The 16259-nt window shown below is 35.4% G+C and overlaps 1 protein-coding gene and 1 long non-coding RNA gene across 2 annotated transcripts in view; one reads left to right on the top strand and one right to left on the bottom strand.

Moving 5' to 3' along the window:
• The window catches only part of LOC127177056 (uncharacterized), a 57285-nt gene extending 49037 nt beyond the window's left edge, over positions 1 to 8248 (top strand). The window contains exon 4 of the long non-coding RNA XR_007829178.1: positions 8108 to 8248. This is a non-coding gene — a long non-coding RNA (uncharacterized LOC127177056). The remainder of the gene's footprint in view (positions 1 to 8107) is intronic.
• The window catches only part of clstn2b (calsyntenin 2b), a 68772-nt gene that overhangs the window by 48971 nt on the left and 3542 nt on the right, over positions 1 to 16259 (bottom strand). The window contains exon 2 of the mRNA XM_051128984.1: positions 8105 to 8227. Within this exon, the coding sequence (XP_050984941.1) occupies positions 8105 to 8227 (123 nt within the window). The remainder of the gene's footprint in view (positions 1 to 8104; positions 8228 to 16259) is intronic.

The raw sequence follows: 16259 nt of genomic DNA, 5'->3' as shown, positions 1-16259 counted from the left end.
AAATTGCTTCCTCTATTGAAAGTCGCTTTGGATAAAAGTGTCTGCTAAATGCATGAATGTAAATGTAAGTGAGGGATGTTTTCATTATATAGTGTATATGGTAAGCTTTATCATCCTGAATGAGTTTATTTTACAATATGGATGGAAAATGCACATTATCTTGACAAATAATTTAATAAACAGACATATTAAAAATTGATTTAAGTTTAAATTATTTTATTCTGAGAGACGAAAGAGACTGTGGAACGATATGAGGGATATAAATGATGTTTTTTCTGAGAGCTGTGCATTAACACGATAGTTTGTGCACAAACGTATAGGGGATGTGTAGTTTGGACATAAACAGACCTGTGATGCTCAGCATCTGCAATGTATACATTTATAAATGCTACGCTCTATAGTCGTAGAGATGAATGTGACAGCGTTCGCTATGAAGGTATAAAAATCAGTATGGAGTGCATGAATTGAAGGCTGGATCACTAAAAGGGTTCATATACACACACACACTGCATGTCTGTGATTGACATGCTCTCCAGTATTTCCAATAAGCTGTCAGCTCAACACAAAGCTCTGAGAGAGAGAAAGTAAGAGAGAAAGAGTGAGAGAGAAACCCCTTGAACAATAGAATTCTAGCTCATATCTTTTCCTCCAGTCTTCCTCAGACAATCAGTTTCTTCTCACACTTTTCTCCCATGCATTACCATCAGGATATTCTTCAAACCAGTGGCTCTCAACCGTTTTCAGTTCAGAAAAGATTACATTTAATATTTTTTTGGAACCTGTGATACTTTTTTCAGGATTCTTTGATGAATAAAAAGTAAAAAAGAACAGCATTTATTTAAAATAGAAATATCTAACAATGTACACAACCATTCAGAAATTTGGGGTCAGTAAATTATGCTTTCTTTTTTTAAAGAAATGAATACTTTTATTCAGCAAGGACGTGTTACATTGATAAAAAGTGATAGCAAAGACTTATATTGTTAGAAAAGATAAATATTTTGAATAAATGCTGTTCTTTTTAACTTTTTATTCATCAAAGAATCCTGAAAAAAGTATCACAGGTTCCGAAAAAATATTTGACAGCGGAACTGTTCCCAACATAGATAATTCTAATAATAAATCAGCATACTAGAATGATTTCTGAAGGATCATGTGACACTTAAAGGGGTCGTTGGATGCCCATTTTTCACAAGTTGATATGATTCTTTAGGGTCTTAATGAAAAGTCTATAACATGCTTTGGTTAAAATTTCTCAATGGTAGTGTAAATAACACCTTTTTACCTTGCCAAAATCAGCTCTGCAAAAATCATCCTGTTCTGGTCGAGGTTGCTTTAAATGTTAATGAGCTCTACTCACCCCGCCCCTCTTTTCTCTTTGTAGAGTGACGAGCCTGTTTACTTCAGCCACATTTACCTGCTAAACTTGCTAACTAGCACATTATTAGGAAAGGTGAAACCCTTATACTCACTTGTGCTGTAGGTGAACCTTATAGCTGAACCTTATGAGCATCTTACCTCAGACCCGCCTTACAGCTGATTTAAGGCGGGTCTGAGGTAAGACGCTCATGTCAATCAACTATTGTGGGAGCGGCCTCTGTCGGTGTGACGCCACACGACAGGCATCTGAGAATGGCTCAATTTGAAAAAGGGGATATTATTTTTACAGATTAATTAAACCACTGCATGGATTATTATCATTATAGGGTAGATTTGTACCAGTGGCGGCTACTGGTCTGTCAAATAGGGGAAGCTCATTTTCGGCCTACATCATAAAATTGCCTATTTATTTATTCACAAGAATGTGCCTTATTGTCATAAGTAAGTCACAATGCAAACAATCGTAAAAAAAAAAAAGCTTTAGTTTTATTATGCAAAATATGATGTATTTTTTCTTTTAGTCAGATGCTACTATATAGTATAAATATTTTGCAATTTAAATAAGGTTATTATGGAGATTTATTTATTTATTTATTTATAAAGTATTTTAATAGAAATATAAGGTTTCATTATGTTATGTTAAAATTTTTCAAGATTACTATATATATATATATATATATATATATATTAATTTATAGTCATCCTCCATGTTAATATTTAATGTAGTAATCTATATATATATATATTGATTACTACATTAAATATTAACATGAATGAATGAATGAACGATCTAAAAAAAATATTAAACTCTGTAAAAGTGAAACAAGGAATGTGGTGTATAATTGTGTGAAATGTATGATGAAAATCAAGCAATTTCGCCAAGCAAATATAAAGAAATAGGTTGCAGCAGTTTTTATTTCGACTGAACTTGAGAAATCCGCGATGGGACTGAGCGCGAATAGCTTCAGCGATTCCTTATAGTACAAAATCGCTGTCAGTCAAAAGGAGATGCAATCTTTCGACAGACCCTCCAATCATCACGCAGAAGCTCGGAGTCCAGGCCAGCCCACTCCTCATTTGCTCCTCATTCACCCCCAGAGACGCTGAGCGTCCGTGGGCGGGACATAATCGCAGCGTTTATCCAATGACCGTCTAGTTTCAAAGCACTGAAAAAAAACGTTCAAAGCAGCCGCATTGAAGTCAATGGACGCTGGGCTTCAACGGGGAAATGCACTGTGACGCTACGGGAATGTATGAGAAGTTAGATAGTTAGATATAGCAAGTCAGCCGACCTGCTATATCTAACTGATTCTGAACGAACTCGTCTTTGAGATGAACGTTTTCTAACGCATTTTTAGTCAATAAAATGTTAATACAATAGTACATAATTTGACCATTAATTTTGTGACATTATAGGGGAAGCTGAGCTTCCCTTGCAGTCTTAAAGAAATCGCCACTGATTTGTACATACACTGCCAACACACATTAATGTTTAAACAACATGTAAAAGTGAACTTTGCATCCGATGACCCCTTTAAGACTGGAGTAATGGCTGAGGCTGATAAATTCCGCTTTGCATGACAGGAATAAATAAATAAATAATATATATATATATATATATATATATATGGTGACTGAACATGACTTTATTAAATATTAATTATATTATAATTACTGTAATATGCAAAATGATTAATGTAAAAATGCTGACAAGGAAAATTGGAAAATTGTCAGTTTTTTTTAATATCAAACACTTCTTTCTGCAATCAGTAATTTACAGCACAATGCAAATCATTTATTTTTTTGCAACTAATTAAAAATGCAACTATTTTTTTTCTTTTTGTTAACCTTTCCTCATTTTTATAGAGGTTAAGAGCATTTTATTTTATATGTTGCTATCTGTTTAATTTAACTGGCTTTTTCTAAGTGAATGATGATTTTTTTGAGCTTGCAACCTTTGACCTCAACAACAAATGTCTATCTACTTAGCTACGCTTGATTATTAGCTTTAGTTGCTTATTATTTATTGAATTTATCATTTATCTCTCTTAATCAATACTGACCTCTGACCCATTCACAGATTTACATTTGGAGCTTCATTTACTTTTCAAAGCATAATTTTGGTGCATACGCCTTTAAAACAACCAGTAACCTGGTTTACATAATTTTATCCCAAATGCTATTAGTACACTAGGTTTTTGTTCGTGTGTGTCAAATTGTTGTTTTTATGTAGGTATATTTTTTAAATGTCATGAGTGTGTGTGAGCTCTATTAACGATAATAAAGCTTTATGGGATTTAAAGCCACCTATAATGAGGCTTCAGACAGGAACCATAACATCACATCTAACGACCTGGTTCAAATAAGCTTTTGAGATATTAAGTGACTACAATGTGTGTTATTTTATGAAAAAAAAAATATATATATTTAATTGAACCACTTCTTTTGACACCATTATTCTTTCTCCCTGCTGCGGAATTGCATGCATGTGATTGTAAGATATCAGTGTCAGCAAATGACACTTTCATGCCTACAAAAACTGACTAAATGGATGCATGAGGTTACACAGACATTGAACATTGACACTAAAACCTCTGTATGTTATTTGGACACCAGCCATATATAGTGTCTCTAATTTACTGCCATGTGTTTGATCAATGTTTACAGGCCGCCGTAGGCTGAAGACTCCCATCGGCTGTGATTTATACTCTCTGTTACTGTCCCTCTTAGAGACGGAGTACCTTATAGGCCTTGAGGGAGTCGTATACACCTGCACTCGCAGTGACCCCTCACCACACACCCATTACTGAATGCTGTCTTTTATCATTCAAGAGCCTAGTGAGCTTCGACATGCTTTCTCTGCTTCCCTCTGTCACTCACACTTTCTTTTAGTTCAGTCACTTATTCCCCTTCAGTCTCTTGTCGCTTTTGATTTGAAACAAAACAGCATGTGAGGTATCTACAATTTCTAGTCCTTTATCTGACAGACAGAACTGTCCTAACTAAAAAAAAAAAACACTGAGGAACTTCCTATAAATATACAATAATGTAATATAAATTATAATAAAACAATGTAATAAAACATCATTACATTTTATATAAATATAATATAATATATAATTTTATAATATTTTATATTAAATATAAAGATTTTTCAGCCTATGACAAATGTCACAAAAACAGTCGCCTTAATTTTAATTTGCTTTTAATTTTAAAACAATATATATGAATATATTTTTGTATTTTAATACAATTCTTCAACCAGTGACAATGACAATTTTTAGCCATTTTCACTTGCATATTGCATACAGTCCCTTTTGTGCCCACCCATTGACAAATGGTCTAATTTTAATTTTAAAATAATATATATGAATATGTTTTTGTATTTTATGTATAGCAATATTATAAAATAAATTATAATAAAAATAGTGACATTATTTTATTTCATACATAATTTTATAATATTTTTAAATATTTTTTTTTCAGCCTATGACAATGACAATTTTAGCCATTTGTCCTTGCATATTGCACCTGTCACAAAAACATACAGTCCTCTTTTTTCACCCCAATGACAAATGGTCTAATTTTAATTTGAAAATAATATAAATTAATACATTTTTGTATCTTATATATACAAATATTATAAAATAAATTACAATAAAAATATTTTAACATCATTTCATTTTCTACATTATTTTATAATATTTGAAAAAAATTGAAAAATACATTTCTTCAGTGACAGTGGCAATTTTTAGCTATTTCCCCTTGCATATTGCACCTGTCACAAAAACACAGTCCTCATTGTGACAAATGGTCTTTTTTTTAATCTATAACCACGTTTTTAGTGTTAATAAGTGTTAATTTCATATCCTGGTGTCTTAAATTGGTTCAGAGAGATTTCAGCAGGAATACATAACTTCCATCTAGTCAGAATACGTTGATTTTTTTTTTTTTTTTTTTTTTTTCCTCCATTATAACTATAACAGGGTGTACCTTTGGTTTTTATATGGTGTTATTTATTTTAAGGTAAAATTCTTTAAAGTGTATATGACTAAAACCTATCAAAACATTGCTTAGCAACTAACATTATGAAACTTGCATTTGATCTTGCATTCACAGCAACCTTTGACTTTAAGAACCTCTGGCTATTTTCATCCACTCAGCTCTCGATAAACCGCTGCTCCGTTACAACGTTCTGGTCGAATCACTGGAGCATTACGCCCATCAATTATTCAGCATGTTGTTTTGTAACCTGCCAGCAATTAGCCTCTTAACAAACTCAATCTCGCTTCAACATAAATTACACCCTCTTAATTAATTACACTTCATCGGTGGTTGCTGGAGAACCATTAATCACACTTTATATTTAATTACATTTTATAGGTACATTACCTGTAACACACATTGAAGACATGTCGAGTGTCAAACAAAAGCCTAATTCAATAAGACGTGTGCTTCTGCATGCATGGACAATATTTTCTTTGGTTTGAAGCAGTGCAGCTGAAGTGCTAACATTTCTAAATATAATATGAAATATTGTTTGTTTATAAACCCTTTAACTTTCACCCCTAAAAGGAGCTAATGAAAAAATTATAATTTTTTTTTATCAGACTATAACCTAGAACTCCCTTTATACTTTCTTTCTTCCTTCCCTTCTCTGTTTCTCTCAAGGGAATGTATTACGTACACTAGATAATTAATTTTCTTGTCAGAATACAGTCAGAGATGTTTGTGTAAAGGTCACATGTGGCAGTAAATCACATGAAGGATATGTTGGGGAAGATGTGAACAAGATGCGACAATGCATGCATTTTTTGAAGATATCATAAGCAAAGCAGATCATTTTTCCTCATGCAACTAGCGCTTGTGATCCTTTCAAAAGAAAATCACAGTATAGCACAGCTTCATTTGGGCTTGAGGGTAATATTTTGAATAATGCACCAAGAGTAATATGTATAGATTATTTGTACATTAATTGGATGCATTCTGATGAAAATTTAGGGGAAGGAGCACAGTGTGTGTGTTAGATATCAGGGATCTCAGTGCCTTTCTGAAGGGCTGGGTCTTTTTCAGCAGCAGCTGTCTCGACTAGAATTCTGCCAGTAAAAACTCCACTAACACTCCCCAAAGAACTCATTTATTTAGGAGGAATAAGAAAGAGAAGAGATTGTTAAATCTGATAGTATTTTACGGAGAGAAAATGAAAACCGCCAGTGGCACTAAATCATCAGAGATGGAAAAACGAAAGAAGGAGGGAGTGTAAAAAGAAAGACTTCCTTTTCTGAACTATGCTAATTGTTTTTTTAAAATTAATTTCACTGAATCTTGTTAAATTGCTTTGAGACGCTAAAACTGCAGGGTTGTGCACCATTCAGAACTGAACTGAAACTTATTTTTAATTGAAGTGAGGCAGCAAACAGGATGCAGAATTGCAATTCAAATTTGTATGTGATGAAATTCAAATTCAAATTCATATGACTATAGCGAAGTTTGAAGCAAAGTTTACAGGCAATGGATGGATGGCACAACAGGCGATGGATCCATCCATCCCCTGATGTTCTATCCATCCATCCATTCATTCATCCATCCCCTGATGTTCTATCCATCCATCGTCTGTTGTTGTTCCATCCATCCATCTATTGCTTGTTGTTCCATCCATCCATCCATCGCCTGTTGTTTTATCCATTTTATCCATCCATCCATCCATCGCCTGTTGTTCATTCATCATCATCTTTTGTTCTACCATCTATCCATTCATCCATCCATCGCCTGTTGTTCCGCCCATCTATCCGTCCATCTATCCATTCATACATCATCTGATGTTCTATCCATCCATTCATCCATCCATCTGTCACCTGTTGTTCTATCCATTCATCCATCGCCTGTTGTTCTATCCATCCATCCATCGCCTGTTGTTCTACCCATCTGTCCATCCATCTATCCATTCATCCATCGCCTGTTGTTCTACCATCTATCCATCCATCTATCATTCATCCATCACCTGATGTTCTATCCATCCATTCATCGCCTGTTGTTGTTCCATCCATCCGTCCATTGCCTGTTGTTGTTCCATCCATCCATCCATTCATCCATCCATCCATCACCTGTTGTTCCATCCATCCATCATCTGTTCCATCCATCCATCCATTGCCTGTTGTTGTTCATTCTATCGATGGATGGATGGATAGGACAACAGGCAATGAATGGATGGAGTGATGAATAGAAAAGCCGGGGATGGATGGATAAATGGATAGAACAACAGGCAATAAATGGATGGATAGAACATGAATGGATGGATGGATTGATGACAGAACCGGTGATGGATGGATGGTTAGAACAAGCGATGGATGGATGGATGATAGATGGATAGAACAACAGGAGATAGATAGATAGATAGATAGATAGACAGGATTGGAGACAATGCTGGTCGTTTGTGTGTGTGTGCGTGTGTGTCTGTGTATCCTCAGGCAGTGACTCAGTTTAAGTATATCAGAAAAATACAGTTCAGTTAGAGTATCTGATACATTGGCAGTGTGATCTGGCAACCAGCGGGGGATCTGGAAAAGCATAAAGCATCTAATAATCAGAAAGAACAGATGGAGTACACACACACACACACACACACAAACACACTCATCAGCTGAGAGGCCTCAGGAAAGATGTGTGTGCAGTGCTGTACTACAAACCCAGTAGCCTATAAAGCTCTATTTTCTTGCTTTCTTACCAGCATACGGAACTGGTGCATCTTTGTCCAGAGCCACTAAAGGAGGATCCAACAGAACCACATCTGTATTTTCTGAGATGACACCATGGTATGAGGTCTCGATCCACGGCTTGTGCTTATTCACTAAGGGAAAAAGAGAGAGATATGACCATTGTGAATATGCTTTGAAATACTTCTCTAAACACATGATTGCACCGTCTGTAATGTCCACATATGAATACTGTTAATCAATTCATGAATGTCACTCAGTAGTAGAAATGCTGTGAAAATCACCTTTTGAAAACTTTATTTTTGAGTGTACTTTCATCTTTTTTATGTTTGACAACTCAGTTGCACTTTCAGCTCATTCAGTGCATGAAATAGTTTCCAGGCCTGTTTCTACTGCTTGTTTCGCCAATTGTGTCTACATTCACTGTCAACTTTGCACGGTGCTTGATCAGGCCGAATGGACCTTTTTTTTCCATATCAAAAATGAAAGAAGGAAAGAAACTTTCTTCAGTGTTTATTTAAGGAGTTACACAGGTTGTTGTAAGCATCACAACAATTTTAGGGCCACAGCCAGCAACTTTATGGATTGTTCTTTAGTCAATCTATCTTTAAAACAGCAGTTCTGTCAATTACATATGCATTCAAATTACATGCATGTGCAGTAAATAAAGACTATAATTGAGGTAGATACACATTGTTGAGCTCATATTGCAGTCTGAAGTTGAATCATAAATCAGTGCATTTTACAACCAACCATTTAAAAAATAAGATGGCAGCTTACAGCCAATAATGTTTTATGTTGTACAATGAATTATGTTGATTAATTTAAAAAAAGACTGTATTTGAAATGTATCAAAGACATTAATTGGTGCCTTTTAATCTTTAAGACCACATACAAACTATATTGTTAGATTTCCAGACACTAAAGAGAATAGAGACAGAAACCTGGCGAAAGAAAATATACAGTCATTTGTAATTAATTTATGGTCTGAATTATACCTTGGAAAGGTCAACCCACGTGTGCACCCAAACTGCTCTCACCTTCTTCTCTCCTCCACAATTTTTCTTCTTATATGAAATAAAGCATGCCCTCTAAAGGTCAGGGCCATATCATTTACTTGTTTTATGTCCCAGAGAGACCAACTATAGCCGCTCAAAGCAGAAAGAAGCACAGGAAAACGAGGTAAAGAATGGAGGACAGAAAGAAAGATGAGGGAAAAGGAGAGTGTGAGATTGAAAGGGGGCCAAATCACTAAAAATCGACTTCTTTTTGAAAGACATGGAAAACAAGGACTTTGATTAACTGATAAACACAGCAGTCCACTTTATACCCAGCAGAGAGGAAAACATATTTATTAAAACTAATACAAATGCACTAAATCAACACAGTAATAGATTCTCATTCTGGGTCAATCAAAGAGCTTCCAGGACCAACCGAAAGAGTCTTTTTTTTCCACATACACAATAGTGGAAATAAAGTGTTAATCTCTTTTAAATCTGTTTTAATCCGCTGGCAGCTGTTATGGGTTTTCCTACATCCCGAGTGTCCAATCTCCCACCCAAATGCATGCTCTCTCTTTCTCTCATTTTCTTTCTCTTCTCAGCAATGCCATCGTATTTTGTAAAATGAGTATTTCTAGCTGGAATTTAGTTTTAACGTAGCTAAAAAAGCAACAGAACAAAGTAAAACGTATTCTTTTCCCAATTAATCGCAATGTTTATTTTTAAAGGGGTCATCGGATGCCCATTTTCCAGTTGATATGATCATGTAGGGTCTAAATGAAAAGTCTATAACATACTTTGGTTAAAATTTCTCAATGGTAGTGTAAAAAACACCCTTTTTACCTTTTCAAAATCAGCTCTGCAGAAATCAGCCTATTCTGTTGCATGTTCCTTTAAATGCAAATGAGCTCTGCTCACCCAGCCCCTCTCTTCTGTGGAGTGACGAGCCATGCTCTGTTTACTTTAGCCACATTTATCCGCGTTTAGCCTCTAAACTTGCTAACTAGTACGTTATTAGGAATGGCGATTGCAAAGATTAATAAAAAAAAACCCTTATACTCACTTCTGCTGTAGGTGAAGCTGGATCACGAATGATTCGCACAGACATAGACGGATATATGTCGATCGGGAGGCGCATTCCCTTCACAAACAAACGTAATCCACTGCATCTTCAGCGGCTCAGATGTCGGGAGTAAATGACGACCACTATGTTTATTATTACATCCAACAACAGAACACCTCAATCACTTAGAAGCCATTATTGTCTACGTCCCTGCACCGGCATCAAAACAGTGGTGATCGGACTGTTACAGCTCATTCAGGGTGGGTCTAAGCAGTGTTTCCAGCAGAAAGTAGCTAAACCCCGCTTAAAAAGTTGCTAGATGACATCACACGCGAATTAGCATATTCATAACGCCAGTGTGTCATATTGTCTTGCATCCCTGTGCTCACATACTGCATTTTAATCTCAATAAAGCTGTTTTCATTGATATATTTTACAGTTTCTGTTGTCAGACAATGGGATAAATATGAAATAGTGACTAAAACGTGGCTCATTAAGACTACATAACCAGCTCCCGAAAATATTAATCTACACTAAAATCCTGATTCATAATCACAATTCATTGTCTAATGAAATCAAATATACATACGATTAAGACAATGGCTGTGATGTGATTTCAGCTATACTTGCATATAAAGTAGAGTTACAAGCAGCAGAATATATATTTTAACTGAAAGCGCTGCTCCTATCTGCCACTCACTAAACAGAGCAGACGCAGAGTGAGAAGATGTGTGTGCGCGCTGGGAAAGCAAGACCTCATGCTCAGTATCAGAGAGTCTCAGAAACTAAATAAGGTTTGTCCAAGAAGTCGCTTGATTTGTCGCTAAGGGAGTCTGAAAAGTTGCTAAATCTAGTGACAAAGTCACTTGTTGGCAACACTGGGTCTAAGGTAAGACGCCAGTGTCAATTTAACTATTTTGGGAGCGGGTTCTGTCGGTGTGACGTCACACAGACAAGAAGCTGAGAATGGCTTGATTTGAAAAAGGGGAAATTATTTTTACAGATTAATAAAAAACCACTGGGTGGATTCCACTAGGTGTAATCTACAACTCCACGGCAAAACAAGTCATTATATAGTTGGTATTTAAACTGCATATTTTGGGCCTTGTGGTTAACTTTCAAAAGTAATATTTTATTTTATGAGAATAATGTATTTTTTATTTGATTATTATTATTTTTTTATTAAAAGTTTTATTTACCAAGTTAGTATTATCTGTGAGAAAGAATTTATATGTAAGAAGAAGAACAAAATTTACAAGTAGAGTTTGCCCAAATGAATCAGGAATCGATGAAATTAAGGAATCTGTGTCGACACCCAGCTCTAAAATGCTATAGTACAGTAATAATGGTGGACCCTGGGATAGATGATATAGTCGTTTTCTTATTGTGGTCAGTGACCTGAAAGTGATTTTCTAATGGAAAGCTGAGAATCTGCTTCAGTGTGTTTTATTTCCACAACATAAAGGTCTGCTTCATGCGATATGGCATTTAACAGTATATTTCTGGCTGAAGGATCCCTCAGCATGAATCCAGTAAGCATTAGTACTAGTAAACGAGGCTCGCGGCTCCACTCCCAACCACAGCGCTCATGATAATCAGCATTTTCCACAGCAGCAGGGCAGTGGGCATTGAAAGAGCACGACTGCTCCCCTGCAGCTTCATTGTGCCTGTGTTACAGAGGCTCTGTGGGAGCCCAGAGCCAGAATGGCTCCTTTACAGTCTTGTGCATTTAGAGCCAAAATGGTTCCTTTCATCTCATCGCTTATAGAAGGAAATGAGCCAAGAGCAGGGAGGGAATGACAGAACTAGGTTACAGAAAATTAATAAATAAAATATAATGATTTTCAGTGAGTTATGAATGTTGTTTTCATCTGTGCAGAGATAATTGAAGCTGTGTGACAGTTTGTAGGGTCAGTACCACCCAAAACCACTGTCTCTCTGATCACATAATGTGAAGATGGCTGATTAAGGGACTCTAAACTCTCAGATGCTTCCATTAGGCTGCACTAATGGACTGAGCTGAACTTAATTCTGCAAAGATTACTGGAGATGAGAGGATTGGAGATGACGCGATAGACTTCAGCAGACTTTCTGGGCACACACACACTTGTCATGCTGCCTGTGGCTCTGACAATTACGGGATTGAGTGACTTTTTTTAGTCTAATGGTGAAGTTACAAAGGGAAAAGTAAGCTGTTTTAAATACATTTCAATCATAAAGCATATCAGGGCTGTAACGTATACTTGAGAGGGACATGTCCTCTCCAATAATCAGATTGAGTCAAACTGTCCACCTTAATGTTTGATTTTCTTGATGCTGCTCTGTGTTGTTAGGATGACAAAAACAGCACTCATTAATGTTTGAGGTGTCCAATCACATCAAAGAAGCTGGAGGTAAATGTTCATAAAAAGTGTGGATTTCATTGTGACAGTGATAGAGTGCAGTGTAAGAAGCCAAACATTTAATACTTGACAACTGTTGTATAACATGAATGTTAATTGGTCTAAGTGAGTGAAGCTACTTTTTTTTGTAAAATATAGCTGTTTTAATCATTTGCATGATTCATGTAAAGTCATGAATCATTGTGACAAGAAAAACATAAACAGAGCTATTTTCAGCAGGCATATAATTAGGAGTGAATAAATGTGTGCATATTGTCAAAAAATATTTTTCAAATAGTTTAAATGTACTATTTTACAATGAACTATATAAATATATCTTAAAATCTTAAAAACTTTTTTGTAATATGTAATAACCTTTGATGTACTCAAACCGTAGATTTAAAATCGTAGCTAAATCGCTAAAACATTTTTATTTTTAAAATAAAATAAATGTTAACCAAAAATAAATAAATAAAAATCATAAAAATTTCAAAGATACTACATTAACTGAATAACTGACATTTTTAGACCTAAAGTATATTTAAATATGTGCCTTTAAGACTTGCAACTTTCATTTTTGACTTCATTTTGAGGAAATAATATAATATAATATAATATAATATAATTTGAGACCCTGGACCACAAAACCTGTCATAAGTAGCACAGGTATATTTGTAGCAATAGCCAAAAATTAGTAAGAACAATAAGTAAGATCATGTTCCATTAAGATATTTTGTAAATTTCCTACCGTTAATACATCAAAATGTAATTTTTGATTAGTAATATGCACGACTAAAAACTTCATTTGGACAAATTTAAAGGCAAATTTGCACTCTCAGATTCCAGATTGTCAAATAGCTGTATCTCAAACAAATATTGCCCTATCCTAACAAACCATACATCAATGGGAAGCTTATTTATTCAGCTTTCAGATAATGTATAAATCTCAATTTACCCTTATGACTGGTTTTGTGGTCCAGGGTCACATATTAATATAATATAATATAATATAATATAATATAATATTTCCCCTATGACCCTACAGAGGATAAGCAGTTTGGAAAATGAATGGGTGGATAATATAATTTACTGTTGGCATAATGCTATTTCTTCCTCTCTTCTTTTCTTCTATCCTGTCCACTCTTAGAATCCCAGCAGTCCCTGTATAGGAACATGATGAACGCTCTGCAATACTGCTGTAACACTTACATAGTCCTGATGTAAGAACTCCTAAACTCTAAAACACACACTGCACCTCCTACATGAGGAGTGTGTGCATGAATGAACACAAAGTTAAAGGAGAAATGAGTGATGAACATATGGTGTGGGCCTCCCATGAGCGGCCAAACACACATACACACATTTGAAAAAAGGAGAAACATCTAGCTTCTTTTGTGTGATGATGAAGATGATAATGATACACTCACTCCACTAATGAATATATATGATACATGGTTAACAATCAATCAGAGGGCTGTGAGAACCCACACAGGTTTAGACGCTCGACGCATTAATCAAATGTATGTAGAGCGCTGCCTCAGCGAAACCAAACCCAAGAGTCGACAACCCAAGAGCCTAACGAGGTCTGTTCAACCATCTTGTTCAAGCCCCACTATCTCCCAAAGAACCAGTCTTCCAGTGTAAAGGTGATATGCAGCATTTTTTCTGTAAAAATATTTACTAAAATACATAGGTTTAAGCATGAAGCCCTGAATCCTTATTGCAATTGTTATGATTTTAATATCATTTAAGAATGTAACGGTATTATCAATATCGTGGTATTGAGATAGCAAAACTGTCTTGATATTATCATGGTCACATGACAGTATGAAACAATAGGTCTTCCCAGCAAAAAGTGTAGTTTTTAAAATATATACAATACAAACTTCTTATTCTAACATAAAAGGTCTTTAAAGATGTGTTTTGGGTCATTATGCTTTAGCACAGTATCTGTCAAACTAACTAAAATCGAAAGCACACTACGGCTTCCCATCATCATCATCATCATCATCATCTGTTTTCATAAACAGTTTTTGCTGCACATTTCAAAGCGAAGCACGCACTTCGTTCAGGCAATCAGCCCGTGAAGAGGTGTTTTCTGCACCTCAGACTGGCTCCGTTCACAATAAATGCATGTGTTTATTGCATGTGCTGTTTGGGAAACCAACAGCCAGCAGTTTATTTTTAGTTTTATTTTCGCGGCAGATTATGACAGCATTTCACTAGATTTGTAGTGAGACGCGTTTTAGCCTGTTTTCACTGAAGCTGGAGTTTTCCATCAAAATAAAAGGTTAAAAGTGCAGTATGAATTGCTTGTCTTTTTCTTTAAATATTGCAATAATATCGTATTGTGGACTTCATATTGTGATATTATCGTATTATGAGATTTTTACATCACTAGTAGTATTATATTTTTGCCATAAAACTTATCATGTAGACCAGTGGTTCTCAACTCCAGTCCCTGGGGCCCACTGCTCTGCACATTTTGTATGTTTCTGAATCTGACACACTCAGTTCAGTTCATGGATCTTTCTTCTAATGAACTGATGATCTGAATCAGGTGTGTTAAATGAGGGAGACATACAAAATGTCCAGAGTCGTGGGCCCCGAGGACTGGAGTTGAGAACCACTGATGTAGACTAAACCATAAGGCCTAGAGACTTAGAACGTGGCGAAATCATAGTCCTCAGATTGGGGACACAATGGCATTGACTCACTCTGATCAGCCCAAGAGGAGCCCTACAGTGTTAAAAACAAGAAATATTGACATTTTTGCTTTGTACTGTTTGTTATAGCCTCAAAACAAATACAAGTTAAACTGTTCACCTCACAACGGCACACCTAACATTTAAACTTGGCACGGATCACTTTTATGGCTGTAAGGAATAAGATCATCAAACTTGGCACTTTTATGTATAGGCTCAACTGAGGACTGTCGTAATAAAATCTGAAAATAGTTATTTGCCTCTTTGATTTAAATGCTTACAGGCTTGCTAAATAAACATAAAATCTTTTTATGCACACACTTAAATATCTTAAAAAGCATCTAAAGCCTGATTGCTCTTTGAAGCTATATTTTTGTAATTATTTTTGGGTAAAACTTTACAAAAGGGTTTATTAGTTAGCATTAGTTAACTACTTTAGTTAACATAACTGAGAATTAACAATACTTCTAGCCTTTATTAACCTTAACATTAATTTCAACATTTACTAATGCATTATTCACAAGTTGTTTGTTAACATTAGTTAATGCACTGTGAACTAACATGAACAAACAATGAACAACTGTATTTTTATTAATTAACATTAAGAAGGATTAATAAAAAGTGTAATAAATGTATTTTTCATTGTTCGTTCATGTTACACTGGCCAAAATTATAAACATAACACTTTTGTTTTTGCCCCCATTTTTCATGAGCTGAACTCAAAGATCTAAGACTTTTTCTATGTACAAAAAAAATTTCTCTCAAATATTGTTCACAAATCTGTCTAAATCTGTGTTAGTGAGCACTTCTTCTTTGCCGAGATAATCGATCCACCTCACAAGTGTGGCATATCAAGATGCTGATTAGATAGCACACATCCAGCATCTTCACCTCCAAGATCGTCTGAGACCAGCCACCCGGACAGCTGCTGCAACGATCGGTTTGCATAACCAAAGAATTTCTGCACAAACTGTCAGAAACTGTCCCAGGGAAGCTCATCTGCATGCTCGTCGTCC

This window comes from Labeo rohita, chromosome 15 (assembly GCF_022985175.1).
Source record: "Labeo rohita strain BAU-BD-2019 chromosome 15, IGBB_LRoh.1.0, whole genome shotgun sequence".
Taxonomy (NCBI): domain Eukaryota; kingdom Metazoa; phylum Chordata; class Actinopteri; order Cypriniformes; family Cyprinidae; genus Labeo; species Labeo rohita.
This window is presented reverse-complemented; position numbering and strand designations above follow the sequence as displayed.